Source organism: Microcebus murinus, chromosome 4 (assembly GCF_040939455.1).
Source record: "Microcebus murinus isolate Inina chromosome 4, M.murinus_Inina_mat1.0, whole genome shotgun sequence".
Classification (NCBI taxonomy): domain Eukaryota; kingdom Metazoa; phylum Chordata; class Mammalia; order Primates; family Cheirogaleidae; genus Microcebus; species Microcebus murinus.
The window spans coordinates 92,466,894-92,487,481 of NC_134107.1; the positions used below are offsets into that span (position 1 = coordinate 92,466,894).

The 20,588-nt window shown below is 52.7% G+C and overlaps 1 protein-coding gene across 1 annotated transcript; it reads left to right on the top strand.

Annotated features, from left to right (window-relative positions):
- The first annotated feature begins 9,300 nt into the window (after nt 1-9,300).
- ANKK1 (ankyrin repeat and kinase domain containing 1) lies at nt 9,301-17,476 on the top strand. The gene is given in 14 exon segments (XM_076001415.1): nt 9,301-9,476; nt 11,164-11,306; nt 11,309-11,457; nt 12,609-12,742; nt 12,999-13,055; nt 13,651-13,844; nt 14,509-14,562; nt 14,565-14,628; nt 16,104-16,613; nt 16,615-16,655; nt 16,658-16,732; nt 16,735-16,825; nt 16,827-16,971; nt 16,973-17,476. Coding segments are annotated over 14 exon segments (2,337 nt in total).
- Nucleotides 17,477-20,588: the final 3,112 nt, after the last annotated feature.

Genomic DNA, 20,588 nt, shown 5'->3' on the forward strand with positions numbered 1-20,588 from the left:
ATAAATAGAAATTAATTGGCCAACTAATATATATATATATATATATATATATATAAATTAGCGGGGCATGGTGGCACATGCCTGTAGTCCCAGCTACTTGGGAGGCTGAGGCAGGAGGATTGCTTGAGCCCAGGAGTTTGAGGTTGCTGTGAGCTAGGCTGACGCCACGGCACTCACTCTAGCCTGGGCAACAAAGCGAGACTCTGTCTCAAAAAAAACAAAAAAGAGAGAGAGAGAGAGGAAATGGACACGCTAGAGAAGCTCACACCATTGGGCTTGGCACAATGTTTGTGATACAGAGATAGGGAATCTAGTGCAAGGGACACTGGGCTAGGAGAAGTCTCCCTGGAAGAGGTGATGTCTGAGCTGTCCCTTTCCTACATTGGAAGGAGGACATGGCAAAGATGGGTGTGGGTTGTGGGTAGCAAAAGAAATGGGGAGAAATTAGTGAAATTCGGACTATGCCAAAGGCTGGGGCAGAAAAATGTGCTCTTATTCCCCCTACTTTTCTTGTCTGAGCTGACCTGAAGACATCTCTATGAGTTACCTCCTTCATTCTCTGCCTCCAGAACATTCTCCCTCACCTAGTCAAGTGGATGGGGGTCTTCTGCTCTTTTGGGTTTCAAGACAAAAAGACTCATAGCCTCCTTGGATTACCTGTTCTCACATCATTCAGTGCCATTATCTGGAAATACCTGTAGGCTCTTATTTAAACTGGTGTTGGTTCCTCGGACATGCCAACACTTGCACCCTGTGCCTAGCACTAGATGCTGCCCCCTACTGTATACCTGGAAAGGGGATCATGATTCGGTTCTCATCCTCAATAACTCCCCTGATCCCCTCCAAATTGCTCCTGATTCAGTGTTCCCAGGGCCAACCATCAATTCCTTTCTCTTCTAAGCCATCCTGAGTAATTCCTCCAGAAGAGAGAGGAATAGCTCAGAGCAAGAGGATAGCTCAGAGCAAGACGCAATCTGAAGGGCACTCTGTTCCCAGCCTGAAACTCCACCTGCTTGACACTCTAGTGCCAAGTTTCCATACTCAGATGCAAGTTTAGCAGCACATATCTAGTTTCCCTTGTTCTAGTGAAAAAGGAATTCGGCAGTCCCAAGGACACATTGCTTTCTTTCCAACCAAACCAGAAGAAACAAAGAGACATTTCTATTGCATCTAAGGAGTCCTGAAGCTTCTCCACAAGCCAAATTAGATTGAGCTAATACTGACCTTTCCACAGGCATAGCTTCCAGAAATATCTTTTAGTTACAGGCAAAGTCCCAATGAGCATAATATTAATATTAGTCAAAGCTCCACCTCTTCTGTATCAGCTCACCCACCCTCTCTTTTCTCTTCCTTCCAAGTTGAAGGAGAATGGGGAGTGTCTCTGAATCTGCACAGCTGATTTATCCCCCAGGAGGGACATGTGGTGTCACCTGATGTCAGGAGGTCCTCTTGTTTGGCCTGAGATCATGTGACACTCCCCCCCTCCATACATACATGCTAGATGAGCCTCACGGTCTGAGGGTCCCATATTTGATTTTATCAAGGCTGTTCCAGCCATTGGTAAGAGCAACGTACCTTGGCAAGAGGCAAGCCAGGTTCAAGTCCTGGGCCATCTAATTGCCAAGTGCATGACCCCAGGCTCCTCTAAACCTATAAAAATGGACATGACAATAGTGCCCACTGCAGGGGAGTGGCCTGGCCCCAAGGGTACAGGTAGGAGAAAATGGTAAAGGAAATTCACATCAGCTGTAATATGACTCAGAACCTACTCAGAATAGAGAAGTCTCTGGAGAGAGGCCAGAAGTCAGCCCCCACCTGCTGGATTTCACATTCCTATTCACGCATTCATTCATTCATCCCTTCGTCAAATATTAAATGAGCTCCCTCCTGCATGCCAAATACTGAGGATGCAGCAATAAACAGGATTCCCATCCAGGAGCTCACATTCTACTAGTCCATTTGGCTTTTTTGACTTTTAAGAATTGTATTCTTCACAACCACCTATACCAAATGATGAAAAAGAAATCATCTGACTAACCTTCCAACCCCAAAAGAGAAAGAGAGGAAGCAAGGAAGAACTTTACTAAACAGTAAATAGAAAAAAGAAACCAAGTACAAGAAGCAGGACACCAGTCACAGTTTAGAAGTCCTTTTCTCCTCCTACAGAGCTGGCAAGCTTTCAGAGCTTCCAAGAAAGCCACCGTTTAGTGCTTAGGCCCGCCCCTAGCCCCAGCTCGCCCTCGCTCATGCCCACCCAGAACGGACTCAGAGGAAGGGAGATTTATCCCCAGATCAGCAAGGTTGGCATAAGGAGAATGCTTTGCCTTTACAGTCCTGCCAACGGGAGGGTCAAGGTTATTTCCTCTTATCTCCCTGCCTGACTCTTTGTTAAATGAAAATGGATTGTATTTAGTACTCCCAGTCTCTTCAAAACTCCTAAAGGAGGTACTGCCCGTGACCTCTTGGACGTGCTCTGAGGCTGCTAAGGCCCAGGGTTGGACTGATGCTACGCCAAGGTCATGGCCATGGCCATTTCTCCTAGGCTGCTGGAAGCAACAGGATTCTTGGAACATTTGTTTCTTGTTTCAATACAGACCCAACCCAGGGCCACAAGCACCCAAAACCACAAAGAACCTGTGGCCTTAATTTTGACAATGAGAACTGTAGTTCCTAAGACTCGGGGCTTCAATTTTTGGCTTCTTTTGACATTCAAGATGATAGATTTAATCAAAAAGCCCTTTGAAGGGGGAAACGGATTTCCATGGTAGGGGGAAAAATCTATGTCCTGTCAACTCCAAAAATATCCTTATAACATTCTCGGTCTACCCCATCTCACTCCTGCTTCCGCACTCCCCCTTGATCCTGAGAGGGACAATATTTCTACAGTATTCAGTGACAAGTCCACCTGGTTAGACAGAATCAAAGCCAGCTGACCTCTACACTGGGCACCACCCAGCTGGGTGCTTCAGACTAGCAGCAGGCTAGTGGGGACATCTAGGCTCCTGTGGCCCCAGTGGAGCCACAGCTGGCCCCCCTGGCTTTGGAGCACCTCTGCCTCTGTGTCCCGGCACACCTCAACTGCCCCAACTCTTGGCACACGATGCCCTGAGCCTCCGTGAGCACACCTGATAGACAGGGCCCCTGAAATGATTTGGAGAATGGCATGTTGGATCTTTCTTCTGGATTTTTCTTTATTTTCTCTTAGACAGAGGTGTCACTGTGTTGCCTGAGCTAGAGTGCCGTGGCATCAGCCTAGCTCACAGCAACCTCAAACTCCTGGGCTCAAGCGATCCTTCTGCCTCAGCCTCCCTAGTAGCTGGGACTACAGGCATGTGCCACTATGCCCGGCTAATTGTTTTCTATTTTTAGTTGTTTGGGTCATTTCTTTCTATTTTCAGTAGAGACGGGGTCTTGCTCTTGCTCAGGCTGGTCTCAAACTCCTGAGCTCAAGCAATCCTCCCACCTCTCCCTCCCAGAGTGCTAGGATTACAGGCGTGAGCCACCGCACCTGGCCTTTTCTGGCTTTCACTAAATGACTATTACAAATTTAGTGTAATTCTGGCCTTATCAGTGTGTTCCAGCTTACGTGATCAAATCACCTGGGTGAGAATATTGACTCTTAGAGAGAATTAGGTGGCTTCCTCCCACTGTCCTCTCCCACCTCAGACATTTCACAGAATGACATTCCTCTTCCTCTTCCTCGTTCGTGTCCCCAGGGGCTAGGCGTGCTCCTCAAGGCTTTCCCTGGCAAGTATGAGATTACCCCCTTTCCCCTATTATGGGAGTATTTGGCTTCTGAGAATGTAACGTTACCTGGTAATAAGAACAAGAAATAGAAGGGGGAGGAAGAGGAGGAGGAGAGGGAGGAGAAGAAAGGGGGCCTATGTGCATTTTTAAAAATGTTCTGTTTTGAGACAATTGTAGATAAGCACACAATTTTAAGAAATAAGGCAGAGATCCCTTACACCCTCACCCAGTTTCCCCCAAATGTAACATCTTATGTGACTGTAGCACAGTGTCACAGCCAGGAAACTGACAGCGATGCAATCCCTGGACCTTGCTCAGATGCCATCAGTTTTACATGCATTCATTTGTGTGTGTATTTAGTTTGATGTCATTTTATCGCATGTGTTTCTTCATGAGACCACCCCACAGTGAGGACACAGAGCAGTTTCATCACAAAATGCACTAACATTTTATAGCTATGTCCGCCTCCCTCTCCCTCCCCCCTACCCCGGACTTCTGACAACGATTGATCTGTTCTCCATCTCTAAAATTTTGTCATTTCAAGAGTTTAATATAAATGAAACAATTTTTTGCACTCAGTATGATTTCCTGGAGATTCACCCAACTTGCTGTGTATATCAATAGTTGCTGAGTAGTGTTTCCTGGTATGAGCATCCCACGGTGTGTTCAACCATCCGCTGGCTGAAGGGCACCTAGGTTTTAGTTATTGCAAATAAAGCTATGATAAGCATTTGTGCATGGGTTTCTGTGTGAACATAAGCTTTCATTTCTCTGGGATAGACTCCTAAGTGTGCAAATGCTGCGCTGTATGGTGGTTGTCTGTTTAGTCTCATTAGACACTTCCAAGCTGTTTTCTAGGGTGGCTGTACCATTTCACATTCCCACCAGCACTATATCGTGATCCAATTTCTCTACATCCTCATCGGCATTTGGTATTGTCACTGTTTTTTAATTTTTATTTTTAGCCATTCTGATGGGTGGTTAGTGATATCTCATTGTGGTTTCAATTTGCAAATTTGCTTACTGGGTAAGTGTATTAAACATCTTTTGACACACTAATTTGCCTTCTGCATATCCTCTTCAGTGAAATGTCTGTTCATGTCTTTTCTCCATTTTCTAATTGGATGCTTTTTTTTTTTTTTTTTACCATTGAGTTTGAAGACCTCTGTATATACTCTTGGAACTAGCACTTTGGCAATCACGTGCTTTACACATAATTTCTCTGTAGTTTTCTTTCCATCATCTTCACCAGGTCTTTTACAGAGTGAGAGTTTTTCATTTTGGTGAAATATAGTTTATCAATTTCCCCTTTTATGGACTGTGCTTCTGGTATTAAACCTAAGAACTTACGATCTGACTCTAGGCTCAGAATATTTTCTTCTATTTTTTTCTAAAAGTTTTATAGTTTTACATTTTATATTTACACCTATGATTCATTTTTTTGTCTAAGGTATGAGATTTAAGTTGGTTCATTTTTCGCCTGTGGTTATTCATTGAGATGAATTTCTAAAGATTATGATCTTTACAGCAACATTTTAGAATGGGGATTATGATTGTCATCCCATTTTACAGATGGAGAAACCCAGAGAGATGTAATGTGGCCCAAGTCAAATGACTGCTAAGTGGTAAAGGAAAGCCAGGGTTTGAATGCAGGTCTGACTAATCCTTGTACTCTTGCATTTAACCCTACTCCTGCTGCCTCATTTGCTCCCTTTCTCTCTGAGAGACTCCTGCTTCCTGAGCAGATGTTCCAGTTTCCTGCGCACGTCCGTTTGTCCTGACCAACCTTACCCTCACCTCAGTGCATATAGGCTATTAGGGGTTGCATCTTGCCAAAACTTGCCCAGATGTCCTGTGTGACATGTTTGCAGGGTGAGCATGGGGGCAGATTGGGGGACTTCCTTGTATGCAAACAGCTTGTCATTCTGGTTTGGAGAAAAGTTCATATCGGATTTCAGCGTCCTCCAGAGTATTATGGAACTACTCTACCAGCTCACTGGCCTGGGAGTGGCAGGCTACAAACGTCGGGTTCCCAAAGACAATCATCGCTGCCCCTCACACACACAAAATTCGTTTAATAATTCCAAGTCCAGAACATTTCCCTCCTCAGTCCGCCAAAATAGAATGCACTGACCCACCTCACTATCCAGTCCCGCTGGGAGCAGGTGTGCAGTAGAAGGCGGAGCTTCCCCCAGCTCTCTCCTCCCCACCCCTGGCTGCTGCGGACTCCCCACCAGGCAGGCAGGACCTAAGGACTTCCCACACTGAGACCACTGGGAAGAAATCAGCAGCCTCTGGGTTGGCCCTGCCCTTTCCCTAACCCCACCCCACTTATAACAGGGATCCAGGGGTTGTTTGTTTCTGTGACCTTATTCCCAGGAAGGGTCCTCTCCCCTTGCAACTTCTCCCAGAGCTTACCCAAGGACTGCTAGGCTTTTGTCCTGGCCCACTTCAGAGAGATGAAAGGAGCAGCACAGCCCAGTATGACCAGCTCTGGGTGGGCGCATACGTCTGTCTCGCCAGACTCCTCAGAAGCCACGGGAGTGCTTGAACCACAGTGTGGCTGTCTCCCCAGGAGGGTCAGCGGCAACACAGCCTGGCTCCTGCGTGGCCCTCGACCTCCACCCCTGTGACAAATTCACAAAGGCATTTTATTTGGGATCCTGGCAGCCTGCCTTGAGCCCTATGGGTCCCTTCCTCCGGGGACAATGCTTTCTCTAACATTCCTGGGACGGGTGCCGGTCTCTGCAGACAGCCAGTGGTGGCTTCTGGTTTCTTGCTCTCCCTAGAGAACCATTTCAGGTGTAACTGGGCCGAAGGAAATCGCTGAACTGATTCAGACCACTCACCCTGGTATTTCCTCCAGGAGCCAAGATAGATTTTGCTGAACATCAGAGATCTGGGCCCGAGTCAAACTTCCTCAGGGCCAGGGGGCTGCCCGCCTTCCCAATCGCCATGTTAGCCCCCCCAGCAGAAGGCACGAGGCCTGTTCTTGACCTCCTAGTCTTCCTGGCAGTAACGTCCCCTGTCATCTTCCAAGCTTTCCTGGGGGAGGCTTTGAAACTTGTCAGGGGCAGGCAGTGCTATTCCAGGGCAGTAAGTTCTGTCGTCCCCTGCCTTGCTACAGCCAACGCAAGCGGGGGCCTCCCTCTGACACTGTCTTTGGGGTATATGCCCTGCTCCGGATGCAGTTTCCATCACCTCCACCCTCTTCCAGGGAGCATGATGCTCTCACCCCTCTCCCCCATATTCATGAAAGGCTACCCTGCTCCTCCCATGCCCAGCTCATTTCCCTAGGAACCAAGAGGCCCGGGTTGGAGTATCAACTCCCACTTCCTAGCTATGTGGCCATAGACTACTTATTGTCTCCAAGGCAGTTTCCTCATTTGCGCATGACAAGATGCTGACATCCTAACATTGTTGTAGATGTAAACACAATAACATCTGTAAAGTGCGTGCAGTAAGTAAAGTAGCTACTGATCTGGGAACAAAGTTAATGTTCGGTTAACAGTGGCTATCATTGGTCCCTGTGACAACTCTTGATCTCTCTGAAGTGGGCCAGGACAAAAGCCTAGCAGTCTTTGGGTACAACTGTCTTCAGACCCAATCTTCGGTCTTTCATCTGGAGGTTGCACGTAAATTGTTAGAAAGAGCAAGTTCTGCAGCTTCCACCGGGAATCTCTGTTCACTACCCTGCTGATGCCGTTCCCTGGCAGTCTGGGGGCTTGTGGCATGGCTGATGGGCTCCACAGCCTTGCGCCAAAGGCAAGGCAATTCCTCCTCTGGTGGGTGGGCTCCTCACACGTGATGATGGCCACTCTGGGGTCTCCTGGTGGACGTTGGCCCGTCTGCCCAGTTGTAGGTGAGAAGGGACTGACCCTGCTCTGCTCTGCTCTGCCACAGTCTCCCCCCCACCAGCTGTACCTGGCCCTGCGCAGGGACTCACTTGCTCAGGGACCCTGGGGAGACCCATCTGCTCAAGTACTGATAATTTTCCCTGCTCTGAGGGTCTCTGAGGTGAGAGGACAATCCCATTGGCCAAAGACCCAGAGGAACTTCCCGGCTCAACACTGGCAAGCCTTCCTCTCTTCTCACCTGCATTCCCCAGGTAGACTGAGACACTGGCTGCCGTGGGTGCCAGGGCAGGGGAAGAGAGCAGGCAGGTCAGAGAAAGGAAGGGAGTCGCCTCCATGTGCTGCCACTTCTCGCTTCCCTGGGAGACCGTCCCTCCCTCTGCCGTCCAGCTGACTTTACCCACCGGGACAGCTCCCTGTCTGTCCACCAGCCAGGTTTGCCTCTATAAGGGATGTTTTCTCCCCTTTTGCCCCAAGTCTCTGGCCTGAGCCCTCAGGCCAGATTCCTCAACAGCCCCAACACTGCTCTGTAGACATCTGGTCACGGGTGACCTCAGCCTTCCCTGCCTTCTAGCCTCCCCTAGTAACTGGGCCAAGGAGCCCACCTCCCCCATGGCCACCCCCAGGCTGGGTGTCCATCCCTGAGCTTGGGGCCAGGAGCAGTGCCCTGAAGGGAGCCCCCTGCAGGGAGCCCAGCCCCCAGTCTCTCTATCTCTGCTGACCCCTTCTTGGTGACCATTAGCACACTAAGACTGGGTAACAAACAAACGAAAACCACCAATAACAAAGGAAGCATTAAAATAGTCAGACCAACAGATTCAGACCAGAAAAATCCCCATTGGGAATTTTTGAACCCCTTCCTTGTTGGGGAGGGGCAGGGGTCCAGACCCCAGAAGGGCCCTGAACCCTCGTAAGCCCTGGGACATGGGAGTTGCAGGATGCAGAAACGGACTCCTGCTTCAACTGCGCCTCTAAATACAGTGGAGCCAACTTCTCTGGCTGCACTTCTGCTTGCAGCGTCAGGACACTTCCTTTCCCAGCACGGCTCCCTCGCTGGAGGGTGAGAGCTGTGGGGAGACCCAAGGCTGAGACTGAGGATGGACACAGCCCTCCTCGCAGGGCCCTCCTTCCCTGCTGTGGTCTCAGGGCTCAGGCCCCGGCTCCCCTAACCAGTGCAGGGTGAAGAGGAGGGAGGGCAGGTTCCCCTAGCCATCCCCACCCTTCCGGGACCTGAGGAGCTGGAAGCCTAGGCTTCTGGAACCACCCATGCTGCAGCCCTGGCGGGAGGCCTAGCACCTCCACCTGAGACGACTGCCATGTGATCTAGGCACGACACAAGCGATGCAGGTCCTACTGCGCAGTGGAGTGCTGCACCACCTCCTGCCTGAAGCCACCTACCCACCCTGCCCCTTTCACAGAGGAGAAACTGAGGCCGGCAAGGTTTTGGCTCAGGGAGCTTTCAAGGGAGGGTGGACTGAGACTGGGCTGAGGATTGTCTCCCAGTAGCCTGAGCTTCCCAGGTCCAACCAAATGTGCTTGCCTCCCTACCTGAAATAGAGTTGGCACCCAATACCAGTTTGCGGAGGTCAAGGGTGAGCGGGAACTACCCTCCAAAGATGCCTTTGTCCCACTGGACCTTCCGAACTTGTCCTGCCTTTTTCTTTCTGGGCCTCCTTCCCTCTGGGTGTCCTGGTGGGCAATGACTGCTCTTGACCGCCCTCTGCGAGCCTTCTGCCCACCCCGAAGGCTCAGGGCAGGGCTGGACTTGCTAAGAGCCTGTGGCACTTTGTTCAGTGACCTGCAGGGAACCACGTTCTCTATCCACATGGCCAGCCGGGTGGCTCCTGAGCAGCCGGTGGGGGCCGAGGAGGCCTGGTGGGTGGAGTCTGCCCAGCGTGCTGGCTTCACAGCCTATCCTGGTGGCTGGAAGGCCAAGTCTGGAGTTTTGCGATCTCTGTCCTTATTTTTGCACGGAGGCCACACTTTGATATGCCTCCCTTTTTCTCTTTCTACTTCTTTCCCACCATGTCCACTCATCTCTTTCTTCCCACTGAGATGGGCTCCAGGCTCATTCCCACTGGATTTGCATGCACTAAGCCGTGTGCCTGTCCCTCTTACAGCCATGAAGGAGGCACTTGGGATGTTAAATCTCAGCATCATAACCATGTCCTCACCCAAGGCCCTGGGGCCATCAACTAGAGAGCCCGGGGAAGGGGCATCTCCTATTGGCCTCTTACTTGGATGCAGTCTTGTCATGTTCTTTATGGTCACCATGCAAATTCCCTAGACACAGCTTACTAATATTCCCATTTTACAGTTTAGAAACTGAGGCTCAGAGAATTCACTTGCTCAAGTTCGTGCAGATAACAAGCAGTGAAACCAGGATTTGAAATCTGGGTGGTGTGAACCCAGATCTAGTGCTTTTTCCATTTCAGGACAGATGAGTTTTCAGACAGATCAAAAATATCACAGAAGTGGAGATCTCTGGCACAGTAGAGAAGTAAAGATGAGTCTAGCAGAAACCTCGACTAGCCAGCCTGTCCAGGTGCCAGGGAGAGTAGGTAGTTTTCCTGCAGGTCGAGGCTCTCTGGTTGGCTTCCCAGGGAGGGGACTGCAGCGCCATCAAAAAATTGCAAATATCGACCTTTCAAAAATGTCATTTCTCCTCAATCCCCATACCCGCCACCCCATAACAATCTATGACAATTTGCATATGTACAATTTACACTGTGGGCACATATAGTGAAATGAGTGAGAAGGTTTGCAAATGCTTATTTTTGTAAGGTCGTCCCTTAAGTCTCAACTTTGGTGCAGTTGAACAAAGTTGTATTGTGCAGCGCAGGGCCATGTGCTCTGGGGGGTACAAAGACGAATAATTATAGTTGATCTGTAAAATGGAACACTGTGCATTAACAACCGCGCTTCAGGAGAACCGCCATGTGGGGAGGTGCTCACGCTCCATCCACTGTGTGATCCAGACGGGGCAGGGGAAGGAGCGAAAGGGAGGGAGAAAGGGAGAGAGAGGCCTTGAAAACGTATCATAGAAGAATATGCTAAAATATCAACAGAGGCCAACCCTGGCAGGTTGGATTGCTGATGATTTACTTTTCTTTTTTATAGCTTTCTATATCCCTAGATTTTCTACAAGGTGTATGCATTACTTTCATCATTAAAATGGCAATAAATGATATTTTAAACCAGAAACATGAAGCATAATATTAATCCCTGGGGACTTGACATCTACTGTGGGAGATACACGTAGAAACAAGTGGCCGGGGTCAACGTCAGGCTGCGACAGGTGCTGTCTATGGCCACCGCTGCAGAGTGGACTGGCTCTTACACCTGCAAACTGCCTCACTGCCTGTCTTGTCTGCTGAGGCTTCATCTGTGCTACCTGCTGGGCTTCACTTCAGGTCTCTCTGTCCTCCTCCACTACCTTGTAAGCTCTCAGGCTTCTCTGGGTCCCTGCAGCCTGGCATCGTGCCTAGTTCGTGGGTTCTGCTGGTTGCCTTAGGAATTAATGGCTCATTCTCTTCCATCTCTTGCTCCCCTCTCCCCATAGCTCTCATGTGAATTGCCTCATTGAAGAAGTGGCCAAAATGGGCAAGGTCAAGTTTCAGCACATCATGTCTATGCATAGGGTGTGCAAGCAGCCCCTGGGCATTGCGATGGGGTTTGGTGCCAACGGCTCCCTGGAGAAGGTGCTGCCACCCATGGTCTCTGCTGGCAGATCAGGTTCTGTATCATCCCCGAGACCAGCTTGGCCATGCACTTCCTGCACAGCGTTAAGCCACCTCTGCTCGACCTGGATTTCAAGCCGGGCAGCATCCTCTTAGACAGCAACATGCATGTCAAGGTAGGAGCCCAGGCCAATCCTCTCACCCCCGTTCACTCTACGGTCTCCTCCGATGAGCAGAATTATTTACCTGCCTGATTGGCCCGGCAAGAGGTCTAAGCAGTTTGCTTCATGAACAAATTATGAGAGCAGGGATCGCACCTGGAACAGAGATGGCTAAGCAGTGAAATTTGGTGCATGAGACTGGATACCAGGGTGTTTGTAATAACCCTCTTTGGGCCTCAGTTTTCCATTTCTAAAATAGGCAGAATAATACCTATCCCTCCCATTCCATGCTTTGCGTGGGGATGTGTGTAAATGAGGCAATCCCTAAGAAGGGTCATAATGGACATTTTTTTCAGTTCCTAAAACATGCCATACTCTCCTCTGCCCCAGGAGCTTTGCATATTCTGTTCCCCTACTCTTCTCTCTTTCTCTAGCAAAGACCTTCTCATCTTTCAGCTCTCAGCTTAAACATCACCTCCTCAGGGAGGTCTTCCCTGATTCATCCAACAGGCCCCTGTTGTATACCCTCACTGTGCCTCTGTTTCTTCACATCGCTAACCCCAATTGCAAAGATATAATTACTTGTGGCTGTACCCCCTGTTTGAATAGGCACCTATGAAGGTACAGAGTGTGGGGGGGCATCTCGTTTGTCTTATTTGCTGTTTGATCTTCAGCCCACAGCCTAGTTGACCCTCAGTGAATGGCCAGTTGGCCAGTGATGACTTAATGGATGGAAGCAAAGGGGGAATAAATGTACATGTATGTTTCAGGGCCCAACCCTGGAGGTGAGATGAGCAGAATCTCACTGAGGATGGCAACTCTACCCATAGTCTCTCTGGATAATGGCAACACCTGCCAAGTGCTAGCTGCACACCAGGCACTGTTCTAAGTGCTTTTTTGTATGTTACCTCATTTAATGCTCATAACAGCACTGTGGTCAAGTAGTCATATTATTTCCATTTTACAGGTAAGGAAACTGAGCCTCCGAGATGGTAAGTAACTTGTCCCAGATCATAAATAACTTGTCCAGTAGTAAGTGGTGGAGCAGTAGGACACCACTACATGATACTGGGATGGGGAGATCGCAGGAGGGGTGAGGAACCCAAGCAATTTTCTGGACGCAAGACTCTATTACGACCCTATCCCCTACACTGGCTTTCTTCCAGATTTCAGACTTTGGCCCATCCAAGTGGATGCAGTACAGCGGGAGGTCGGCCCTGCAGGGCACGCTCAGCTACATCACCCCTGGAGATGTCCTGGAGAGCAGCAAGGCCCCAGGTCCCAAATCCGATGTGTGCAGGTATGGGGGGGCATTTGGTGCCACACACCCAGGAGGCAGCTCTCAGCCACCACCCTGCCTGGCCCCCATGGCCAGTGGGCAGGGCAGGACAGGGATGCAGTCTGGTCCCCCCTACCCCGGTGGGAGGAGAAGGCTGGGGAGGACTCTGGCTGGAGAGGCTTGTCCAGGATTGTGTGGGCTGTAGGGCCCCCTGCCTGGGGTGACCATGGATATTGCACCAAGTCACTCGGAGCACTTCCCCATGTCCCCATCACAGCTTCAGGATTGTCATCTGGGGGCTCCTCACTCAGAAGAAACCATACTCAGGTACCAGGTAGCTGCGGTGGGCTGTGTGGGGGGCAGGGCAGACCCCTCGATGGGGTGCTGGGAGGGGCCAGGGGAGGGCTGGGGTTAGAGAGGGAGCACAAGAGGCAGGCTTGCGTGGGGACCCTATTCTCTTCAAGATTCTTTTCTTTGCCCTCCTTCCACTCACATCCTAGTGAAAGGAAAGACAAAGTGTGCCCAGCCCATGTTACATGGCTCTAACCCCCTCGCTTTCAGAGCACCCCTTCCTGCCTTCCCCAGCCCCCAGCCCTGCCTAGGTGCCAGGTAAATGGACCCCAGGCGACTTGGGTAACCTTGCAACGTGGGATGTCAGAGCTTTACCTAGGCCTGTCCGTCCATCTGGCAGCCTTTGGGCAGCACAGCCCTGCAGTGTGGGGTCCTGCCCAGTCTTGGCCTGGGAGGTCACTAGAGCTGAACCAGAGAGACCCGGCTGCTCAAATCTGAACCTCAAGTTGGTCGTTAGTCTAGCTGTTCACTCCCCATGCACACGTGGAACTCTGCTGCATGCACACCCTGCCCGGTCCTCAGAGTCTCTGTCCTGTCTCCCAGCACCCCACCCACACGGCATGGGCCTCCTTTTGCAGGGTTCCCATGATGACTGTCATTAGCCAAGTGGCTGCAGGCGTGCAGCCCTCCCTGCAGTCTGTCTCCAACCCGTGGCCAGGTGAGGCCCAGCAGATGTTGGACCTGATGGTATGCTGCTGGGACCAGGATCCCAGGAAGGGGCATGCTTGGCAGGTGCCCAACCAGCTTCACCTGCACAGGGACTGGGAGCTGGGCAGGGGCAGGAGGGGAGATGAGTGGGCCCAGGTCACTCCCAGGAACTATGCGGAGAGACGCCTGCAGCACTAGGGCCTGGAGGGACTTTCTAGGGTAGAATCTGCATCCCAGGGCTGGGAGGACAGCACCGGGAGCCCGGGAGTAGCTGAGGACGGGAGTCGGAGCTCTGTGTGTATCATGTGCGTCTCTGTGGGGGGTAGAATAGAAAATCCTTGTTGCCAGAGGCATAAGTCACACTGTCTGGGCCTGGCCTTATCACAGAGTTCTCCAGCCAACCCTGGTTCTTTCAGGCATATGGTGTCCTCATTTGTGAAATGTTTCCGGACTATGAGATCACAGGCTGGAATGGACGGTGAGGTTATCCCGTCCTTTAGGGACTGTGAAACTGCACACGTGTGGGTAAGTGTGAGCATCTTGGAGATCGCCTAGCCCTGCCCCCTGGTTCTGTGCAAAAGGACTCTGATAACTCAGTGTGGGTGACTTGCCAAAGTGACCCACTGGGACCCAAGTTTCCTGCCTCCTCGTGTGCATGCATGGACATACAGGAGCCCAGGAATGGATCTGGGGGCGGGGGGTCACAGGAAATGTTAGAGTATCTAAAACAGGGAAGGGTCTGTGGCCAGCCTGTTGCTCCTTGTGCTCTTTCTCTGTCCCTCGTGGAGGGGACATCACAGTCAAGACAGAGTTGGTGCTGTCACTGCTGCAGAGCCCTGTGGTGGCCCAGAGAGTGCGGCCCTGGCCAGGAAGGTGTCCTGCAAGCCAGGGCTGTTCCAGCCACGGATGTGAGTGTGTGGACTGGGCATGCCTTGCCATCCTGTGGCGCTACCCTGGGGCCCGTGCGTGGACTGCCATGGTCTCTGGCAGGACACTGAATATTCATGCATGGGCCATGTCCTTCACAAGCCTGCCTGGCTGAGGGGGCAAGTGGGGACTGAAAGCCAAGCCAGGCTGCCCAGCTCGGGCCCCCTCCATCCAGAGGGGACTTCTTTTCCTCGCTTGCACAAAGGTGCTCTAAGGGCTAGTGGTGGCTGTAGCTCAGAGCCCCGGGGAAGGACATGTCTCTGCTCACATGTGGGATCAAGACCAGCCCTGCCCTGCAGAGGGAGGATTCACACTGTGGGCGCCAACGTCATTCCTCGGCTGTCCTGGCCTTACCCTAACACAGGAACCAGCCATGGGTTAGCTTGGGACTCCTGGCTGGACACATAGAACCACCCTGCAGTCCACGTGCCCCAGGGGAAGGCAAGGCCCTGGGCCACCTCCTTCTGGAGGCTGTCTCCTGCTCCGTGTTGTCCTCTAGACACAGCTGAGGGTAGCCATGACAAAGGAGGAGGTGTCCCAGGACAGAGTGGGATGTGAGTCCTGATGAGTGACAGGGAGCACTGGGGAGAGGGAAGGAGGGGGGGGAACGGCACAGACCAGAACTACCTCCCCAGGTCAGAGAGGAAGCCGGCTTGGAGCTGACAAACAGCAGTGAGTGCAGGTGCCGCCGGAGAACTCACAGCTGCAGAGCAACTGGAATCAAGCCCCACCCTCTCCCCATCCTCCACAGCCCACCCTCCACAGGCCTGGCACACATCCAGGGTCTTAGGGGTCTGTCCCAGTACCCAGCTGTGTCTTCCAGAACCGCACATGTGCTCAGGGGCCCGACTCTGCCTCCCCTGCAGGTCTGTATCCTTGCAAGATTCTCCCTTCCTGACCTGGGAGGCGGAGCGTGGTTCTCAAAGTTGGCTGCAGCTAGAATTACTTAGGAAATTAGGAACAGCAACCGCTAAAAAGGCAATGCCTACAGCCCATCCTAGACTAGTTAAATGGAATCTATGTGTGTCTTTGGGATGGGGCATGGGGCACAGTGAATCCTTAAGACGTCAAGGGGTTTAGGTCTTACAGCTCCAACCACAAATTTATTTCCAACTTGCATTGACTTACCTGGTCCCAGACCCTCCTCTGAAAGTTCTCACCTCCATGATTTGTCCTCACAAGGGTAGAATGAGCTCAATATTGCTTGTCTCCCCTCTGCTGATCCATACATGGAGGCTCAAAGGGGCAGAGAATGGGGCTGAGGTCAGGGGCTGCTAAGGCGGGAATCAGGGCTGACACCCAGGCCTTCTGGGCCGTTGATCTTTTGGCCTCATCAGTGCATGAGGAACTGCAGGTCTCAGCTCTCCAAAACAAGGGAGGCCGAGCTTGAATAGCAATAGTCCTAACCACATGGGGAGCCGTGCTATCAGGAAAGGCCTTGTCCTCACTCTTCTAGTCTCTGTTCCTGGACGCTACTTCCAGGAGGCAGGGGGATGGCCGAGATGTCCTCTAGACAGGTCACAGGTCTTTTTCTTCCCACCCCATCTTCCTCCCAGCAGATGCAGGTGCTACAACTCTCCCACAGCAAAAGCATGGTCCCGAGCAATGAGGACCTGCACATCTATGAGAACAAGGTCACTACCCTCCAATTGCTGGTGGCCCAGGGCAGTGTAGAGTGGGTGAGGCTGCTGCTGCCCCACAAGGTAGTCATGGACTGCCAGGAGACATCTGGCTAAATGCCCTTCCTCATTGCCACTCAGGATCATCAGCCAAATCCCTGGGCCGTGTTTTTGGTTCATTGCATTCATGCCGATGTGGAAGACAAGGATGGCTGGGACCCCCTGCATTTTGCAGCTCAGAATGGGGACAACACCTTGCACCTGCTCCTGGACCACGGGGCTCACATGGATGCTCAGGAGCATGAGGGGTGGACGCCACTTCACCTGGCTACACAGAACAACTTGAAGCTCCCATCAAGTTGACCTTAATCTGCACGCGGCTGAGGGCAGGGCCCCCTCCCCATGGCTGCCTACATTGGTCGTGTCAGCCCGGCCATGCTGCTGACAGGCCAGGGGGCTAAATTGGATCTCCGCAGGGAAACCTGAGGACACCACTGCACCTGGCAGTGAAACAGGGCAAAGTGAGGGCCAGCTGACACCTGCTAAAAGTAGGCAGCCCTCAATGCCCTTGATCAGAGTGGCTACAGCCCACTGCACATGGAGGCTGCCAGGGGCAAGAACCTTATCTGCAAGATGCTAATCAGGTCCCGGGCTAGGCTCAAGCTGCCCACCCAGCAGGGCTGGATGCCCCTGCATCTAGCAGCTCGTGCATCTAGCAACTTATAAGGACTACCTGGAGATCATCCACCTGCTGGCTGAGAGCCACGCAGACTTTGGTGCTCTCGGAGGCATGGACTGGACACCCATGCACCTAGCTTCCTGCCATGGGAAGGTGGCGCTGTTGGCACTGCTGGGGTGTGGGGCTGACCCCAATACTGCCAAGCAGTCAGGCTGGATACCCCTCCACCTGGCAGTGCAGAGAGGTGCCTTCCTGAGCACCACCAATCTTCAGGAGTGCTCTGCAGACGTCTGTGCCCACAGCAAGGTGTGCTGGACACCCGCCCACCTGTCTGCCCTCAAGGGCAACACAGCCATCCTCAAAGTGCTGGTCAAGGGTGGCACCCAGCTGCACATCCAGGACAGAGTGGGTTGTGCTTCCTGGCAGCTGGCCCTCTTGAGGCAAATGCAGGGCACTGTGGCCTTCCTAGAGGGCAAGGAGCTCTCCCGGGCCATTCCAGGTGCTGCCGAGCTAGAAGCCCAGACAGTTTAGCCAACTTGGGGTCTCTCTGTGCCCTTTGTTGGCATTGCTATGAAGACAGTCACCGGCCAGCAGCCCCAGGTGTCAGAGGTCTTTTCCTCTCCCAGTTGGATAAGTGGGGCCCCCTGGGGGCTGGTGGCAGGGGGCACTCAGCAGACCGTTCCATCTGCCTCCTCCCTGCTAGCCGCCTGGCCCAACCTCGTTGGTCTCCCTGAGACTAAGCCTTAGGCATGTGTTGAAGATGTCCCTGGGAGTTCCTTCGTTCCCAGAAGGAGGGAGCAGAAGCGGGAGCAGGAGGAGAGGAGTGGAGGAGGCTCAGGGCAGTTTGCTTCTCCTGGCACCCTGAAGTCTGAGTCTAGCTCCGAATCTAGGATTTTGAGAGAGTCAGAGAAGACTCTGGGGCTGCATATTCACAGCCAGGGGAGCTCTGGCAGTCGTGGGTGTGATCAGGAGTGAAGCACAAGTGAGACTGGGGCTGGCTTGTCCATCTGGAGAGAGTTTGAGAGCAGACCCTAAAGAAAGGTGTTAGGAAAGGCAGGTGATCCTTTCGTACCTAGTGTCCCATGAATGACAGGGATCCCATGGAGATGTGGACAGGACTGTCCCTGGGAGTCCTTTCAGCTCTGGGGCTCAGGGGTGTGGGCAGAGGTCCTCAGATGCCTGCTTCCCCCAGGAGATGACAGGTATGGGCTTCAGGCCAGCCCTGGCCATCACGACCCCTTCTCTGCCCACTGGCACCCCTTCTCCCTGCTCGAGCCTCCCTAGCCAGGCACGACACAGATCCACACAGACACACACAGCAGCTCCCTCGAGTCCCATTTCAACAGAGCTGCCTTCTACAGCTTTCCTAGAGACATTTAAAATTGAATTTTAGTGAGGCCCTTGAAATTCCCCAGGAGAGGGTCTCTCATTGAATTTCAGGCCCTGTTTAGAGGATATTGGGGGTGGGGAGAATAGAAACTCCCTGATTTCTTACTGGGCATCCCTACCTGGAGGTCCTACAGACCCCTTAAACTCAAAGTGTCCCAAACTGAACATTCCCTTCTTCCCCGCAAGCCTGCTCCTCACTCTTTGCCCCTGTTTTAGTTGGAGGCACCCAAGCTCCTAAGCTAGGAGTCACTTAGGACCAGAGAATGGAAACCTATCTCCACACTGCTCCACAGGGTAGCCCCTGCCACGTGAAATGTGGCTAGTGCAACCAAGGAATTGGGTTTTTGTTTTTTTGGGTTTTTTTTGAGACAGAGTCTCACTCTGTTGCCTGGGCTACAGTGCCGTGGCATCAGCCTAGCTCACAGCAACCTCAAACTCCTGGGCTCAAGTGATCCTGCTGCCTCAGCCTCCTGAGTAGCTGGGACTACAGGCATGTGCCACCATTCCCGGCTAATTTTTTCTATATAATTTCCAATTGTCCAGCTAATTTTCTTTCTATTTTTAGTAGAGACGGGGTCTTGCTCTTGCTCAGGTTGGTCTCAAACTCCTGACCTCGAGCGATCCTCCTGCCTCGGGCTCCCAGAGTGCCAGGATTATAGGCATGACAATGCAGTCTATATCCTTCTCGCCTCCTCTGGTCAGGTGCCAAGCTGAGGCGGGTAGATCAGAAAGGGCTTTCTGGAAGATGTGAAGATAGAATGAGGACAAGGACAGAGCAGAGGAGGGGCACAGCCTGGACCAGGTGGAAGTGGGGAGAGGACCACAGGCTGGGGAAGGTGAGACAGTTGTTTGTGGGGAGGAGACTGTGAGGGCAGGTGGGGGGACGGCACTGTTTAGGTGGAGGTAGGGACAAGGCATTTGGTGGGGAGACTTTGACACCCATTCTGATTCGGGGGCTGTCACTCAATGCTGTGACTTTCCCAGCAGAGGGAGGACACAACCCAGAACGTACCATGCATTGCAAAGACCTCTCCAGTTGCGTGTAGAGTGAGGAAATGGGGAGCCGTGTGGCAGGTGGGGATCCTGGCCTGTGGCAGGGGCTTCAGGGCCAGGCAGGCCTGGGTTGGACTTTGCCTAGACTTTGTGGGCTGCAGCCTCGTATTTGCAACAGTTTTATTGTCACGAGGATGCAATTAAATCATGCACTTCTCCAGCACAAGTTGGTGCTCGCCATCACTCCACTCCCCCACCCCTCCTCCTGTCCTTTGTCACCAGTGACATGACTGGCTCCACCCCCCATTACCTTTCACCCAGAGGAGAGCCTCCTTTCCCATGGTAAACCCCACGTGAGCCAATCCAGCCCTCCCCAAGGCAGACATTCCTGAGCCCTGAGAGGTGGCGTCACCTAGCCTGGCTGTCCCCGAAGATGCAGATAGCCCAGGTCGTTGTGCCTGGTGCCTTATGTTGGGACAAGGACACTGTTGGTGGAACCCCCCCCCCAGTCATGAGGCAGGAAACCAGAAGGAGCGGGGAGGTCTGGGGAGCTGGATCAATAGCAGTTAAAGTGGAGGGCGAGTCCAAAGGGGCTTCTGCGACTGTCCCAGAAGGGAGGCAGGATAGCTGATGAGCTTCAAGCTCCTTAGTGATGACAAAAAGGCCTCCGACTCATCGTAGGGGCAGTGAGGACAGGAGACTGGGGAGACCATGTCCCCCTCCAAAGCCAACCTGTGGGACTGAGCCCCAGGGAGGGAATGACAAGGGCAGGGCTGAAGAGGGGAGGAAGCGGGCAGGGAGGAGAGGGCGGGGAGGGAGGGGAGCACGAGCAGGCCAGGAAGGCCTTGAGCACAGGGATGGCAGCACTGGTCACCTTCTTTCCGGGAACATTCCTTCCCTGCCCACCCCCTGCTGCCACCTGCAGGGCACATCCCCCAACTTATCAGGGCCTCAGTCAGTGGGGGCTCTAGCCCGCTGAGACCTGCACCCCTATGCCCCCACGGCCTGCCCTGCCCCACACTCACAGCCACGGGCCCTCTTCCTGCTGGTGGTCTGAGCCCCTCTCCCACCAGTGCCTGTCGGGGTCCTCTCTGTCCTTTGGGACTGACTTGCCTATCCCTGCCTGTGAAGCCTCCTCTGCCTGCCCCGCGGGAGATGCCACTCCCTCCTCAGGGCGTGCTGTCCTGACGCCCCAAGCAGTGAGGCTGAGGGGCCGCTCTTGGGGCCACCTTCCTGCTCAGCACAGGCCGTGTCACTGTGT